The sequence below is a fragment of the Synchiropus splendidus genome, chromosome 3 (assembly GCF_027744825.2).
Source record: "Synchiropus splendidus isolate RoL2022-P1 chromosome 3, RoL_Sspl_1.0, whole genome shotgun sequence".
NCBI lineage: Eukaryota > Metazoa > Chordata > Actinopteri > Syngnathiformes > Callionymidae > Synchiropus > Synchiropus splendidus.
This window is the reverse complement of record NC_071336.1, coordinates 32719805-32737013: the sequence shown is the minus strand read 5'-3', so window position 1 is coordinate 32737013 and position 17209 is coordinate 32719805. Positions and strand designations below refer to the sequence as shown.

The following is a 17209-nucleotide window of genomic DNA, read 5'->3' as shown; positions in this document are numbered from 1 at the left end:
CAGTACTGTCTTTTCTGGACCGCTCATCATTTCACACACGCTCCACCCTGCCTGCACTCTCCTCTTCACCTCCCTCTTCCTCCTGCTTCCCTCTCCTTTGCACACACATATTCCGACTTACATTCCTCTTCCCACCAGCTTCTCCTCCGAAGGGTATGTTTACACCAGAGCGACTTGGCAAAGACAAAGCCACCCCGCAAGTTGCTTTTAAAAAAAACTAGGTCAGTCTGCTGGGGGCGAGTTTAAAGTTAGTGGAAAGTCAACATGGCGCCCGGAGAGGCAGGATTGTAGCCCTTTATCTGCCGTGGAAGTCTATTAAAGGCAAACAAGGATTTGGACACTGCAATCTCTGGGGCCATCAGATCCTTCAGTGGAGCTCAGTCAGTCGTGAATCCCAGCATCTGCTACCATCGGCTTCTCTTCCATTTCACTTCTTCTGGTTGATGAATTTTTCCCTCTCTGCATACGTCACTGTAAAATCTGCTGCCACAGTTCTGTTTTTTGGGAGTTTTATGCCACAAATGTCAACAAAAATGATTTACTGCAACATAATTGCTGCTCTGCATCAATGTAACGTGTAAACCAGGAGCTTTTCTCACTTAAATCATGCTTGGTTTGAACTCCTTTATTCTTAATACACAAAGCATTAGTGAAGGGTCGATGAGGTTTCATGAAACAGTGTCCTCATTTTCAGAGTCCACCGCATGGCGCTGTCCACTGTAAAACGTTTGGACTTGAACAACTCATTCAATGAAACCTCACATCATTTCTAAACCAAGAGCGCCATCTAGCGGCCTCTGAAAATGAGGACACTGTTTCATCAACCCTGCAACACTGTTTCATGATGCCTCATCTCTACTAGGCACCATACCGTCAGTGAACATCCTCATCCATGCTACTCCTTAACCTCATACTGTATATCTGTCGAACAAGAAGAGCTCACCCTACTCTCACCCACCTTGTCTCCGATCATGTCCTGCACTGCCCTCACATACTTCTACGTCCCTGATATATTTTTCTTGATAGAAAAACACAAGTGGTTGGGGGTTTTTTTTCAATTATTTATGGGTTTTTTTTTTCAACCAAACCACTCGCTACATACTCTATCATCCAAACAAAATCCTTTCAATTCACAAATGAACTTGTTTTCGATTTTCGTCTTTGATCCTCAAATTGTCTTTTTCTCCTTTTTTGCTCTCTTGCTTTCTTTCTCTCTGTCTGCCTCTCAGTGGCTACGAATTCGACTACGAGTACTACAGGGATGATTTCTACAGCAGGTATGTGTGCCTCACAGTGCGAGCTACAAATGTGACGTAGCATTTCTGTAACACTTTGGCTCTACATCATATGAAAATGTAATAAGCAGATTCCAGTGGAATTTTCTGGGAAAGTTGAAACCGTAAATATTACATTTTAATGGTTTTTCATGCGATAGATTTGGCTTTTAGACCTAAAACTTTTGACCTAAACTTAAAACCTAAACTTTCAAACTTTCAAAAAGAATTTGTCGCAAGATGCTCCGCCACATTTAAGTTTGTTGCTCAAGTGAGTTGCGGACTGCTACTGCCACCTGCTATCCAGACCAGCTCACTTGAATTTGGCTATTAGTGATAACACTGCTATTCGAAATTCAAATAAGGTTATGTCCGGGAGGTCCGCCGTCCCTCTGTGCTGACTAATTCTCGAGGACCTCCGCTCCTTGCTGGGTTGCTTTTTCCAGGACAAAATGTCTCCATCTAGTCATCGGCCTGCGCTGATCCTTAGTAGCAGCACATATCAAGTTCCAGTTTCCTCTTCATTTATCTGCAGCTAATCGAAGAGCTGGTCTCTGCAGACACTTTCCCAAATGTCAAAGCCGTTGACAGATCTGTCGACAGTAAAGAGCAACGTCGACACTTTGCTCTGACATTTGGTGAACGATCTCATCACTCTTCTGTAGTTCCAGCGAGAGAGACGACAATTTGACATTTTGAAAACCTTTGATGATTTAATACTCCGACTGTAGGATCGAAGTAATGGAGACGGACGCAAATATTTATACTGTAATGACCTTTAAAATATCAAACCGATAACACAAACTGTGTGATGTATAATCACAGTAGCTGTGTCTCGCACGAAGCGTTTTAGCTACAGTAAGCGCAGCAACATTCCAGTGATGGCGTTAGTTGCTGTTTTGAATTTTAAATGTGGGGACAGGATGAGTCATGAAGGTCAGGCATCATTTGTTACAAGGGAGTCACAGAGAAATAAAAAAGAAACCGACAGTCACGACTTCCAACTTCCGAAAAACTTGCAGTGTCGGTGCCTTCTGTTTTCCCCCATCTTGTAATAGTCTTGTGCGTTTCAGTCTGGCTCCCCCTGGTGACGTCACCCCATGAATTAAAGGTCAACTGAGGAAGAAGAAGTTTCCCATCGAGTGTTTCAAAAAGCTGTCGTCTGCGTAATTCTAGATAGCAGATAGCAACAGAGCTGGACAGGTTGACAGGTTGAGTGAAGAAAAACCGCAATGCATTATGAGCAAATAGGCTGCGATGAGTGTTTACTACACCGTCCCTGTTCGTTCGTTGAACTCATGATGCAGAGGTTCTGTGTTTTTAACTGCCACACCCGTGAACCCTTTGGAAAAACACTGGATTACAATTGTTCTGTAATGCATGTTAGCTAAGCTACACACGTTAGCTAAGCTAATGGCTAAGTAGCTCCTCTCCAGTCATCGAAGATAGAAATGGAGTTTATGAAATATTCTTTAACATCTCAAGTGCATGACATGTTTTCATCAAATTGTGTTTCGCTGTTTCACGAGTGTCACCGAAGCAATTGCCTGTGTTGTGCCAAAAAGTTGAGGACGGTCCGTGTCGGCTGTTACACACCAAAAAATAGTCGCCCTAACGTTCATGACCTGAAATAAAAAGAAAGGTCAGGCAGGTAAAATGAGTCTGTCATATTGATTTACTCTTGCTCATTGTCCGTGTATTTTTTTGTTTTTGTTTTTTTTTTGACAAAGATGCCGACTCCTGTTCCTGAAATATGGATTTTCCTTCTCAAACATGCAGATGGCACTGTCTGCTGTAAAATGTTTTGACTAGAACAACTCATTCAATGAAGCCTCACATCATTTCTAAACCAAGAGCGCCACCTAGTGGCCTCTGAAAATTAGGACACTGTTTCACCAACCCTGCAACACTGTTGTCATGACACCTCATCCACCCATCGCTGCTGAAACGGGTCCAAACATGAATGAAACTCCAGAGCGACTGCTCTCTAACACCCAGTCCTATGGGCCAGCAGACTCCTTGTTGGTACGGACTGGAACTGAGCTTCTTCCTCTTCCCATTTTAGCGACGACAGACAGTTTAATCCCTCCCATCACATAGAAGAAAAGTGGCAGTTGGAGATGACTAATGCAATTGTCTTGTCGCTGCTGTTATCCTGATCATGTGTTAGTTGTTTTTAACGGAACGGTCAATCACACCATTTGTCTGCACCATGGTTTTAAAAGCTGATGTAAGTGCTGTTTTCTTGTCTCCAGGCTTTTTGACTACCACGGCCGAGTGGCCCCCCCACCTCGGGCCGTGATCCCCATCAAGCGCTCCAGGGTGCTAGCGCCCTCCACTCGTCGTGGCAAGACCTCCTTCCCCATCAAAACATCCTCCTCTTCCTCCTCTTCATCCTCCAGACCTCCCACATCAAACTCCTGCGGATACAAACGTATGTGCGACTAAAACTGCTTTTCAACTTTTGTCAGGAGCGAAATTGCGCTAATGGCTCCTTGCGCTTTACCAGCAACCTCCGTGCGAAATCCCACCGAGCCGAGTGATTCAACCGAAAAAGCTTTTTCCGTCAGCTTGGAATGAGACTCTGAACACAAATATAATCCCCCTCAGCAATGCATTCCCTTATTCCCGCCGCCCAGGATCCATGGTTTGGCCTTTTGATTAACTGGTGATGCATTCTAGAGTCCTAATGTAATTACCGCCCCATCGCGCCGCGGTCAGCGTCTTAAACGGTCGTCTCTATCTCGCTGCTGTGGAATTGCTTGCTGGGTGTCTTTCGTTGTCTTGTGCTCGGCTGTTATCAGCCAGCACAGACCCTGTGTGGAGACCCGCGTTTAGCTCCAGAGTCGGAGGGAAAAATCTCGCATCCCTTTAAAAAAAAAAACAAAAAGGCTAAGTAGCGTTGGTGGAGACTAATTTGCGGCTGCCAGCGCTGTGAACGATCACGCTTTGTATTGGCTCCGTCCGGGATTGATTGGGCGGCAAAATGGGGTTAGCTTGTCCAAACAGCGGGGTGAAGCACTTAAGGCTAGAACAAGTAATAATTCACTCACGCCAGAGGAGGAGGGAAAGAAAAGTGCCGGAGGTCGCATAGATCATGACGATGGATTTTTGGGTCTAATCCACTTTCACTGACAGTGAGGAACGATGCACTTTTAATTTTATCCATTTAATGTATTTTTATTTCGTTTCCTCCAAAGAAGTTTGCCTCGGTTTTCACGCTGCATTCTGGCTGTGGGTGGCTGATGGATCACTGAAAGTTTTGGGAGTTTTTTGCGGAGATGTTTGCAGATGAAGGCGGGGTTTTCAACGCCCTTCTCCTGACGCCAAGGTCAAATGAATGGAAGCATATGAAGTGTTCTGGAGGTGCGAAACTGGATTTTTCATTGGGATTTTAATTAATTATTGATACTTGAAAGCATTTCTCCAAGGAATCATCTTCATCCTCCTCGTCTTCATCTCCAACATCCTTTGTTCAACTCCCTTTCTCCTCCACAAACCATCTGTCCTCCCTAACTCTCCAAACTTCTCGTGATAGACTCATTTCAGCCCTGTGAATAAAGCTGTCCACATCAGAATTTCTCGCAGACTTCACCTACCCATGGTGGAGCAGGGTTGGGGTTAGGGCAGTTCTGGTTGTGACCTAGTTCATGAGTTGGATTGACTGGTTGATGACACCAGCATTTGTTGAGCGTTCCAATCTTGGTGACTTAAGAGCTCACTGGAAAAAGAAAGGTCACTTCCTGGACATGGAGTCGGAGCTATTTCCTTTGAGACTGCATGGGCATCCAGGTCTATTTACAAGGACTCCAGGAGGTACATGGGATTCAGGCATCTAGCAAGGGGCTCCTGAGATGTTCTAGAGAAATATCTTACAGAGAACATGTATCTATGTGCTCGGACTGTTACGTCCACGACCCAAAAAGATAAGATGTAGAGGTCGACTGAGCATAGTTCAAGTTGAAAAGTGAGTGTTCGGTTGGAGTTGGCGATTGGTCGCTGAATCGCTCTACCCACTGTTGTGTCTAAAAAAGAGCTGAGCCAAGACGCAATGCTTTACATTTACCATTCAATCTTGGCTTCGGTCCTCACCTATAGTCATGAGCCATGGGTCATGATGAAAAGAAGGAGATCTTGGATACAAAAGTGAAATGAGTTTCCTTCGACTGGTGGCAGGCGCCTCCATCAGAAATAGGGTGAGGAGTTCTGTCTCTCTGGACAGACTCAGAGTTGAGTCACTGCTTCTCTGTCAGGGCCCAGATGAGGTGGTTTGGGAATCTCATGAGGATGCCTCCTGGGCCCCCGGTTGGAGGTGTTTCAGGAAAGTGGGAGGAGACCAAGGGGTCGACCCAGGACCAGGTGGAGAGATGAGATCTCCTCACTGACCTGCGACCATTCAACTATAGTCAGAGTTGGAAAAGAGTTTGGGGCTCAGTGGAGGAGAGAAGAGGAATGAAAGTCACTGAGGCCCAGACAGAAGAGGGAGTGTGTGTAAATAAGAGGAAGGTAAACAGTGGAGGAAGGTGCTAAAAGTTGATGAAACACCACATGGTGTGTGAAAAGGTGAGGCGGTTTGGAAATATTGGGTGAGGGATGATGAATATGGAACCGCCAGGCAACAGGAAAAGGCCAATGAGATTTATGGGGACTGTGATGGAGGACACGCAGGTGGTTGCTATGAGACAGGACGATCCACTAAAACCTCTAATTTCCTGTTTGGATCAACTTGAAAACGTGCAGTAATGAACACTTTTAAGATCCGATATTAAGAATCGCGGCTTTAATCTCTGTGGAAACACCATCCTCCAGCTGATCCACCCTGAGATAGAGAGCTTCATGATCCTAAAATTAGATTCTTATCTCCTAAATCTTTCCCTGAGCTTATTAGGAGAACAACAGCACGTGTCTCTGGCTTCCACCCAACGAAGGATGAAATGATTTCGCATGAGATTTGTGTGTTTTCACGTGGATAAAACAGTAAAAATAAACCAGACCAGTCGATAAATTGGAATCACACTTTCTTACCGTGTCAGGGGTAATCTGTCCGGAGCCGGCGAGATAATACCGCGGCGAGGAAATCTGCCTGTGCTCAGCTTTGCATTAACTTGTCACATTGTTGCGGATTGAAGCACTTGAATGTGTCTCGCCGTTTCAGCTTCTGCCCGCTAGATGTGATTTCTGCCACGACCGGCGCGAGATTAGTCGCTGACCTTCAGTTTGGAATCATCCACCGCCTCCTCCCGCCGCACAGATTAATCATTCAGTCAAGAGAACCGCTCCGTGTGTGAGTCTACCTGCCGGAGTTTCCCCATGAATTCTGGTGAGGGATTAAGCGCCGACCTTGGGTGTAAAGACTGCTCAGTTTCTATCATTTATTTCATCCAACAAAGACAGTTATTTGGGGAAAAAAACACTGATAGAAGAGGAATCTTCCTGGTCTGATCCAAACTTCACCGTTGCACACAGCATATGAACAATACAGGAAACATTTTTGTCATTGACAGCCGCAGGTTCAAACCAAAAAAGGTCCCAGATATCACCGGCTGCAAGTCGCCTCCACAACAGATCAGGTTCGGACCTGCCAGATGGATATCCGTCGCCGGATTTGGAATCGGACTGTCATAGTTTGGCGGATCTCGGCCGTGTATATACTTGATTTTTCTACTTTGGCACATCCATTTTGGATCCAGCAAACGGATCTGCACCGGATGTGGCCCATTGTTCAAACTGGAGTCCATCCAGCACACGTCCAAGCCTGCTATCGGGGAAAAGATACAGATGTCTTTTGACCTAGTTTTTGGACCAGGATTTCCAAACTTCTGGTTTCTGTGAGAAGTTTGTGTCTTCTCCCTGTGTTTTCATGGCTTCCCATCATGCACTCTGCTTTCCTCCCACTGTCCAAAACAGTTGTTTGATGAATCTAAATAGTTCCAGAGTACAAGAGGCTGTCTATTCACTTGCGCCCAGTGATAGCCCCCCGCCCCCCATCCAGCCATCTCCCCACCACGTTGGAGATACCTAATGGCACCAAGTATCTAAGAGGTAGGAAGTAAAAACGTGCCACAAAAGGACTGAAAACGTGACGGGTGAGCACCAAGACTTCACTTCCGAGCTTACAGAGTTGCTGCCGTGACTCCATTCCAATGTTTTGATTCGTCACTTTCCTTACAAGAACTGATGGATTTGTTTACCGAGCGCTCGTGCGTCCGCTCCTCAGCCGTGACTAAACTCGATGGATGTCAAAAAACATTTTCAGTTCCTGCCTCTGCTGCTGCTACTGCTGTCTGCTTATACGCCTCTTAATAGACGGAGAGTTAGGAAAACAAAACTCTTTGTTGTCACGTCCCGGACTCGTCTCGTGGATGTGAGAGATTACGGTAGCGCTGGTCTCCCGCCCCGTATTTGTGACGGGATAGCTCATTTGCATGCGAATGGACTGTCATGACGTCCTGGTTTAGCTTCAAGCACCTTTGTCAGGAAAAAAAAAATACACATCAACCTGCAAGTCACAAATCTGCTTTTCCTCTGAGTCAGACTCACTGTTTCCGAGACGAGGCCCACGTTATATATGAGGTGATGAAGGTATCAGAAGGTGACAGCTTCACCCTGCTCCTCAGCAGCAAGAGTGAAAGTGAAGCTTTGGAGGACTTTTGAGGATGTTCTGAGACTCCGGAGTCAGAGATAGAGATACCGAGGTTGTCTTTGGGAGAAGCGGAGATTAAACAAAGTTTGGGAGGACTGGTGGTTTAGACTCATGGGGGGAGGGACAGAGTTGGAGATGAGCCAGTGAAGTCTGTGATGGAGGACATGAAGGTGTGTGTGAAGGTAGGTGGAGGGGCTGAAGTGCAGATTTTTGATGGGCATTCCTAAAAGATTGATGAAGATCAAGAGATGAAGTGGAGAAGTTTGGAGACAAAGTTAGTCTGGTAATTCAGGAACAGGAGGCGAAAGTATGACACGTGAGCAATATAAACATCGCAACTCTGGAATACTATCCCATACGGAAGTATGGAAGACCGAAGTTTGAACATGGGAACCAATCTACGCAACAGATCACCAGGCATGCTGCACGACAGGAGGAAGTCAAGTCACACATGACAGATGAGGACACCTGAAAGACAGGTGTAGGGAGGGACATCTTATCTCTGCATTGAGTTGACCAGCTGATCTGCTTCCTCCATGGCAACTCCGAGTTGTTGGAGGTGATGTGTCGATGAGGTTTCATGACACGGCGTCCTGATTTTCAGAGACCACCAGATGGCACTGTCTGCTGTAAAATGTTTGAACAACAACCAAGTCAATGAAACCTCACATCATTTCTAAACCAAGAGCGTCATCTAGTGGCCTCTGAAAATTAGGACACTGTTTCGTCAACCCTGCATTACTGTTTCATGATACCTCATCGACCCATCAATGAATGAAGCCACCGGAATCAGGGTTTGCCTCGTGGTTGTCTCCAACCTGCAGCCCTTGTATCGAATTTTAAGATCGCGTTTGCTGGGTCGTCAGGGGGAAGGCGGGGAACATGGCCAAGCCAGCAGGTGCCATGTTGCGCGGCCAAGGAAGATGCTCTAGGGTGACGCCTACGAGTGCCTCCCTGCATGCTGGGGCCACATGATGTTCCAGATGGTTCTGCAGGCCAAGGTCTTCAGGGGCCATATTTCTGAGTGAAGGAGGATGTAGAGTACTTGCGAGAGATGTTCTGGAGACACCAGTGGTTTCTAGAGGGATTGCGGGGCTGATGCTGCCTGGGTTCTTCTGCGGTCGACCTCTGGATTTGGGCCCCCATTGTGTGTCACTACGGACCATAGGTGAACAGGGTCACGCTATAATGTCAATGCCAAACCGCCGAGGAAGCAGAGCTGGTCCCTCACTGACATCCATGAATTTGTCTTGTTGTCCGGCTCGCTTGAAGGCCAAGTTTCACTTCACTGTCTGTGCCCAGGGCCTCTCTCAAGTCACACAACAAGCCCTAAATTATTCAGCGGCGCAGTGAATTGCTGGACAACATGAGTCAGTGAACACAACAGATAATTGAAGGACAAAAATAAGAGGAAAAACTAAAGCGGTTGCTCACCACTAAACAACAAACGCCATTAAATACAGTAAACCCAAAGTCAGAGATGAACACAAGATGCTGCCGTCTGATGCTTTCAGCGCCAGGTCACGGCAGGTTCGGGCAGAAAGACTGCGCCAGCAGGAGCCCGCGTAATGAAGCCTTCAGCCTGAGAAATGTGATTTTTGTGTCTGGTGACAAACAGCAGCTGGTGACTGAACGATAACAAACTTTCTCGACAGGTTGATCCTTACAGCCAAAACTTATCATGGCAGCGCAGCATGTCGCGCGTAAGCCGTCGACTAATCTTCAAATTGAAAACGACAGGTTTCCGTCTCCACTGCGAGGCTTCGCAGTCTCGCAGATTGAGCCGTTTCCTCGGGGAATCGGGATGATACCATGGTAAAAGTATTAACAGATGCCGTCTGTGAAAGTAAAGATGTTTTGTTTCTGTGCCTCAGCAGTGAAGACGGAGCAGCTCCAGACTATTAAGCGAGAGCTGGGCCAGATCAAGACCAAGATCGACTCGTTGCTGGGACGCCTGGAGAAGATTGAGAAGCAGCAGAGGGTCGAGTCTGGTGAGGAAAGAGGGGACGGGGAGGGGGAGCCATAAGTCCCGCTGACATTGTGAGAGATAAGAGCAGCAGGGTACTCCGTCATGGCGGCAGACAGCTGTCGACATCACACCGGCTCATTTTGTAAATCTATATAGATGCCCTCTAAAGCCAGGAGGCTCGGATGGAAGGTCGTTTTTTTTGTTTGTTTTTTTTGCTCCCCACTTGAGTGCAGCGAGGAATTGTTCCAGCTTCACAAAAGGGAGTCTGAGCATTGGCAGACTTTGAGATTTTCTCTCAGGCGCAGGTTCAATTGTATGTTTTTCGTTTTATTGAATGAATTTCTTTCGTGCTGTGAACAGCGCGTAACTACCACCGAGGATGAATTGAAATGCTGCGTCTCTGTGAAACTGAACTGATGACATTTTTTAAGACTGTGGATGAAAAGTTTTCAAGATCCAAACTCCATTTGTGTAGTTCATATCCTTCAAATCATGGGTGACCAAACTGAGACAGGATAGCAGCGGGTGTAGGTTTTTGTCGGGGGAGCATGTTTGGAGATCTCGTAGTGATGGGTTGATGAGGTTTCATGAAACAGTGTCCTGATGTTCAGAGGCCACCAGATGGCGCTGTCTGCTGTAAAATGTTTGGACTTGAAAAACCCGTTGAATGACACCTCACATTATTTCTAAACCAAGAGCGCCGTCTAGTGGCCACTGAAAATTAAGACACTGTTTCGTCGACTGTTTCATGAAGCCCCATCTACCCATCACTAGAGAACAGATGGATTGGTCCTCATCCTCAGTTGTTTGAATGACCCCCAAGTAAGATCCAAGTGCTGCTTATGTTCCTCAGTCCCGCAGTGGTTTGTTGTTCTACCCCAAAATCTTGGGACGGAAAACCTGTGTTTTGTCAGGGTTTTGCGTCTTAAATGGGGATACCCGTTGAAGGCTCACCCTCGGGTACATGACCTTTGACCCTTTGCTGCTAAATTCCCCAAAGAAGTGTGTCCACAGCGTTCGTTTTGTGTTGTCAACGCTTTGGCCAGGACCTGAACTGGTCGCGAGGAAGCCCTTTATATGGCACCTCAATGTTCTTTCCATCAATGCTGCCATGACTCTGAGAATATATCAATGTCCACAGATCATAAGGACTCAAAACTGATTTGAAGGGATTATTACAGTCTCTCAAAACTGAGTCCAGCTGCCTCATTTAAAATTACCATTGAGAGGAAAAACAACGGAACGCTGAACATGTCAAACCGTGATGTCTCATTCACCGCTGCAGCGCTCAGCGGCTGACTCGGAGCGGCAGGTTCAACTCTAGCGAATCCTCCGTGGAAATACAGGCAACCCTGGCGAGCGTCGCCGGAGACGAGGACAACTTTAAATGGCCGTGCAGAAGCAGGTGTTGGACAAGCTGCAGTCCTTTCTTGACACATCTGTTTCTGGAAGTGACAATCGCTGCTGCGAAAATCCTTCCAGCTATCCTTTCAATTGCTAGGCGTTTTTTTTATCATCACGTTTTCCTCAAATATTCTCTTCAAACTGCAGCATAAGTCCCTGAAGCTGCTTGAATCTGCATTGTAATTTCAAATCAGAGAGGCTGAGCAGGGACGATGCATTCAGGTGCTGTCAGCACAGTTCACAGTTCAAGTCCTCAACATTCAAAATGGCCGACATTGCAGTGTTTATTTTCTTCACCAGGGGTCTGAACTAGTGAGAAGCTCATTCATCCAAACTAGACTCACAGCAGAACCCGTTCCAGATGAAGGGAAGTCTGGGCCTCTGACCATGGACAGCTGCCCCTGCGACCTGATCAAGGACTGCTCAAGACAAAAAAATATTAACAAAGAATCGTGCATCGTGTGGAACCAATAGAATGAACACAGCATTAGGACATTGTTTGTTTTGTTTTGGGAAGATGAGGTTCCACTCCTCAGTTGGTGGCGCTGTCTGTTCAAAAGTCATGCAGGATTTGGTTGAAATCGTGGCGTTAAAGCCAAAGATGATGGAGCAGAGTGCCATCTAGTGGCGTCTGGTAGACATTGTTTCATGAGGCCTCACTAGCTCAGCACTGGTGGTGGAGTGTGGAGGGATATGTCTCTGCCATCCGGTTGCGAATAGATGCTCTCACAAGTCTCTCAAAGTCGGACAATTGACGTGAAAGTCGGACATTTTAAATGTCATTCATTTCTGTTATGTCATGAGTGATGGCAAGCTCTACCTGAAATAGAATGTAGATTGGAGCTGTGTGTGGTATCTGCTCGTCCACATGACTAAACCACATATTAACGTTTCTCAAAACATCACAATGTCTGTGTTGCCTGTTGCTGTCAGTCTTCACTTGGCTTTGCCCACGCAGCATAGCGTCATTTCTGTGCCGTCAGTTTTGAACTTGTAAGAAACAAAAAAAGATAATGGCTCTTTCATCTCAGATTGATTTGAGGAATCGAGAAGGAGCAGAAAAGAAACAAAGTTTTGAATCTGAAAAAAATGTTTAAATTCATAAATAAAGAAAAAATGCAAAAATAAGTGAAGAGAAAACACTATAGTAATAATATGAATCAAGTTACTCATTTTCACATTCATTTTGTACTGAAAACTATTAATATTTTAAACCTCAATAATGGGGCATTATTTTATTCGTTTTTTTTGTTTTGTTTTTTTTCAAACCTCAATGGCAGTGGTTTGAGAGGTTGGGAGTCTGGATCTTGCAGCGCATTTTTACTCCTATGGTGTCACATTTGGACGATCGTCAACTGAACTTCGGTGGTCCAGGGTGGCAAGGAAGTCGGACTTGGGCAGGGGACTTTCTATTGAATAAAAAGTTTCCCCTCCCGAGGAAGTATTTGAGGGGAGGGTGAAGACATGGGGTGGTGCTCCTTAATGTCCCATACTTGAGAAACAGTTTCACCAGGTATATACAGTGTTGAACCTCATGTGAACCCGCACACCGGACCGGCACATTTGTTCAGTCCACCACGTTAGAATGTGACGTCTCACTGTCGAAATCTCGATGATGCTATATATATATATATATATATATATTTTTATTTATTTATTTTTGGGTTTTTTTTCAGCCAAAAAAGCGACGACAAAATTTTTGTGCTTGTTTGATGGTCCCCGAAGAGACTGTGGCCCCAGTCAAAATGTATTGTGCAGTCTCTTGCTCAGACAATGACTCAGATAATCTGGACGATGGTTCAAGGCCACTCCTGAAGTTGCTTCCGATCTCTTCCTCACACAGAAGCCCAGAGAAAGTACGACGATAACTGCGACTCGATGAACGAGGGCTCCGTGTCCGAGACGGCCTATCACTCCGGGGACGAGGGGCCCGAGGGCCCGCTGGATGTTGAGGCAGGAGAGATGTCGGACGGAGGCGAGGACGACTACGACGAGAACGGCAGCCAGCATCTGGTGAGCTTTGACAGGGGAGACGGGACGGAGCACAGTGGGAGGTCTCCAGTGGGCTGCTGCTCTTTGTCTCGCGGAAGATCATTTCCCCGAATAATTCATGAGCGCTGATGTGAGAGCAGGAGGCTTCGCATGAGCGAGAGCTGAGCGAGGCAGGAGTGACAGTCGCTCAACCTGGACCCACTCCACACACAAGAAATGAAACTATACAGCGGGCGGCCGTAAGATTGTGACCACTTGCCTCGACTTATGTTGGAGATATCGTGTCGGTCACTAGACACCATGATCCAACGGTTGCCATAGTAACACAGCGCATCTCTTAAATTCTCTGAATCTTTGTGGATGATGATGTTTTCTGATGATATGGTGAATTGCAGCCACTGGCAGGATGTTCAGAGACTCGGGAGGCAGAGTGAGATGAGTCAGAGATGAAGATCCCCTGTCAGTGGGAGAGTCGTTAAGGGACGAAGTTGAGAAATGAGTCAGAGGGACATGTGGAGAAGGTTGGACACAGGGAGCCTCGGGATATTGATATCGATATGAAAGAGTCTGGAACATGAGCAGCAGCAAATGTCCGTCTCTAATGATGAATTTATTAGTCGTTACCCGAGTCCGCATCGTCCTCCACAAGCTCTAATCGAAAGGATTATTCTCAGACACGGTGGCGGAGATTAGATCTTGGTGGAGGTCGCTGTGAGGACGGAGGGTGATAAAGCAGAGGTGAACCTCTGCAGCTGATCCTCACTTCCTGTCTGTTTGTGTTTGCAGATAGAGAACCATGTATCAGACATCGACAACTGAGACCACAGGTGAGAGGCTTCACTCCAGATCGCACCCCGGCAGCGTGGCTGGTGAAGCAGGGTGCTTCTCATGTGACACAAACATATCTCAGTCTTTGTGAGGTCCACTCTTTGCCATAACCTCGGGACTCTTAACCAAACTGAAACCTAATTATAATGACCCAGTTGTTTTGAAGTTTTCATGAGGCTTCACCTTGTGGGGTCCAGCCAAATGTCCCGAAGACATATGGTCCTCACAAGGATAGTGTTTTGTCAAGAATTGCTCGCACACACTGATGCGACTCATAAAGATTGGATTCTCGCTCGAAGGCACATACTTTAATTCAGTCCTTCTAAAAAGGAAATGGTAAAAACACCATGGAAATTATTTATATACGGTAATATATCTTGCTGATGTCTGTCCATTGTGTCTTATTTGCATAATAACTCTCTACACACCTCAATTTCCCAAGTGAAGTATGCTTTGCTTGGGAAGCAAATAGTTTCTACATGTGACGGTGGTGGAGTCTATGCACAGATTGTTGTGGTATATTGTTTGTACAATGGCATGAAATATAACTGTAAAAACATGTGGCCCCAGGGCCAAGTTTTAGCCATCTGCCTTCATGTGTGTGTTCTGAGAGTATCATGTTTCATCTCATTGATGTCTTTTCCTACTTTCTGAATTCACTTCTCTCGAATGATGTGCACGTGAGGTTTTGTGAAACGGTGTCAGTTCTCAGAAGGTGGCGCTCTCAGAATCCTCTTACATATACAGTAGTTGTTCAAAGTCAAAACTTGAGGTCAGAGAGCGCCATCTAGTGGCCTCGCAATACAGTGTTTCGCGAAACCTCATCAGTCCATCACTAGTTTTCACTTAGGAAAGTCAAGCTATTGTTATTATATAAAGACTTTTTAAAATTATTTTATTGAATTCTAATGTTTCAGTAAATTAAGCAGAAATATTTTGTTACACGTTTTAACAATACTGACCCTGTTTACCCTCAAATTGATCGATTTACATTCAATATCCTGATTCACATTTATGGATAAGAATATTGAATGTATTTCCTCTATTTACTTTTTATCTTTTTAGACATAAAAGATCAGGTTCTTATAGATTAACTTGCATTTTATTATTATTTTTTTTAAATTAATCAGAATCCAAAATCTTAATCCCAAGGGATTTTTTTGTTCGTGACTTAATAAGGTCTGTAAACAAAAAAAAAGTATAAATATAAAATGTAAACTATAAAATACAAAATGCAAACATTTCATTTTTTTAATAATAATAATTTCATTAATAATATTTCTTTAAAATAATGAGTTCCCTATGTTTTCCCACATGTTTATTCATATTTACTATAATCTTAATCTCATTGACATCTACATTATAACAGCATTTTCATTTACTTCTGCCTTTTTTCTTTAATATTTATTTATGTTGGAGCATAAAATAGTCAGCAAAAGAGCGTCAATTTTGACTTTTTTTATTTCATATTTTCAGACAGTCCCTGATAAGACTGTGTCCCCAGTCATGATGTATTTTCCCACCCTGGTATTGAGGACTGTCTTTGGGGCGTTTCACCATGAAATATTCATGCTATAGTTTAAAGATTCTTTGCCTCACACACTGTCACACTGTGCAGTCTCTTGCTCAGACAACAGCTCCATCGCACCATGCAGCCTCTGGGACGTGTCATTTTCATTCATAACCCAACGCTGTTCGTAGAACTGTCGGAGTGAAGGCTCACAGATTCATTCAGGGACGTCGTAACCGAATTAAATTGTCTCAGTTAAAACTGGATTCCAAACAAAGTCCCTGTCAGGACCGAACAGCAACATGTCTTTATTTATCGATGCTAAAAATATCAACTTTATTTCCACTTCCTGTTAGTCTGGACTGAAGGAATAAATGTCTGGAGTGTGGAAAATCCTGAAAATGGTCTCGTCCGGCAGGATTAGCCAAGCAATGTTTGCAAACATTGGAGGACGTTTCCGAGGACGTTTCAAAGCGTCTGGGCTGATAATCCCCGTCAGATTTACGGCTTGTGAAGTTTACATTGTGTTTGAGTCCTGCGGAGCGTGTGCTGATCGCTCTTATCTCTGCAGGGCTGAGGATGCACCGGAGGAGGGGGATTTTGGAGGGATGAAGACACAAACACTGGACTGCAAGTTGTGTTCCGGAGAGGCCCGACACCAACCGAGCTGCTCACACACACACACACACACACACACGCCTCCAGGATCTTTTTTCTTTTTTTTTTTTTTTTTTTGACCTCTTGTATATTTTGTGCAGTTCACTGGAAGAAAATACAAGTTTTAATTTATTAAATGTGTAATCTGTAATTGCAAACTACTGTCTGTCGTTGCTCTGAAGAATAAAAGGCTTGGAATATTTTAGATTCCCGAAGTTGAATGGCTGCCATCGTGTTGGGGTTTTGAGCCGACAGCTGTAAAGCAGAACCGTGTCCATTTATCACGCCGGTGTCACGCGGGGTTTCTCCGTCGCGGGTTCAGACTGGCGCCAACGTTCCCAAGGCTGCGGCTGCCAGCAACCTCTGGCAGGGACTGGAGCACCAGCCGAGGCTGGAAGGCTGCTGTTGCGACGCCAACGCTCTTCCTCCTCCACCACCATCATCTTCCTCCCTCTGTTTGAAGCTATTACTGCGAGGTTTTGAGCAAGTATTCATCAAGGATCGAGCGCTTAATCACACGACGAGTTTGGTCGGGTGACGGACGGAATCTTGAAATGGAGTCAACTAATCCTGACAGACAAAGACAGGATTCAGATCCATCCCAGGAGAGAACTTTCGGTCGAATACTGCTGGAGATGAAAAAGAAAACATGATTCATAGAAATGTACTTTCAGAAGAGGTTCTAACCTTTAAGGCACAAATATTCAGTAAACCACTTGAACAGTTTGGTTTTATCGTCGACTCACTACATTATTCTCTGGCAACACACTCTCAGAACAAACTACGAAGGCCACAGTGTACTGGAGAGCAGCCTGGTTTCAGCTTGAGGGGCTGAGAGGTTTAAACTCAGCGATACTGTATGTTCACACCAAACCACTTGGCAACACTCACTACTTGCGCCTGAACCGTCGCTAGTTTCCTGCCACCAAAGC

General features: G+C 45.3%; 1 protein-coding gene across 4 annotated transcripts in view; it reads left to right on the top strand.

Annotated features, from left to right (window-relative positions):
• The window catches only part of LOC128755682 (RNA-binding Raly-like protein), a 128027-nt gene extending 111535 nt beyond the window's left edge, over positions 1 to 16492 (top strand). For 3 of the 4 annotated variants that reach the window (XM_053859591.1, XM_053859590.1, XM_053859593.1), the window contains 6 exons: positions 1230 to 1277; positions 3530 to 3708; positions 9792 to 9908; positions 13134 to 13303; positions 14069 to 14109; positions 16192 to 16492. In XM_053859591.1, the coding sequence (XP_053715566.1) occupies positions 1230 to 1277; positions 3530 to 3708; positions 9792 to 9908; positions 13134 to 13303; positions 14069 to 14101 (547 nt within the window). In that variant the 3' untranslated portion in view covers positions 14102 to 14109; positions 16192 to 16492. The remainder of the gene's footprint in view (positions 1 to 1229; positions 1278 to 3529; positions 3709 to 9791; positions 9909 to 13133; positions 13304 to 14068; positions 14110 to 16191) is intronic. The other variant, XM_053859592.1, reaches the window with a different exon arrangement.
• The last annotated feature ends 717 nt before the right edge of the window (positions 16493 to 17209 follow it).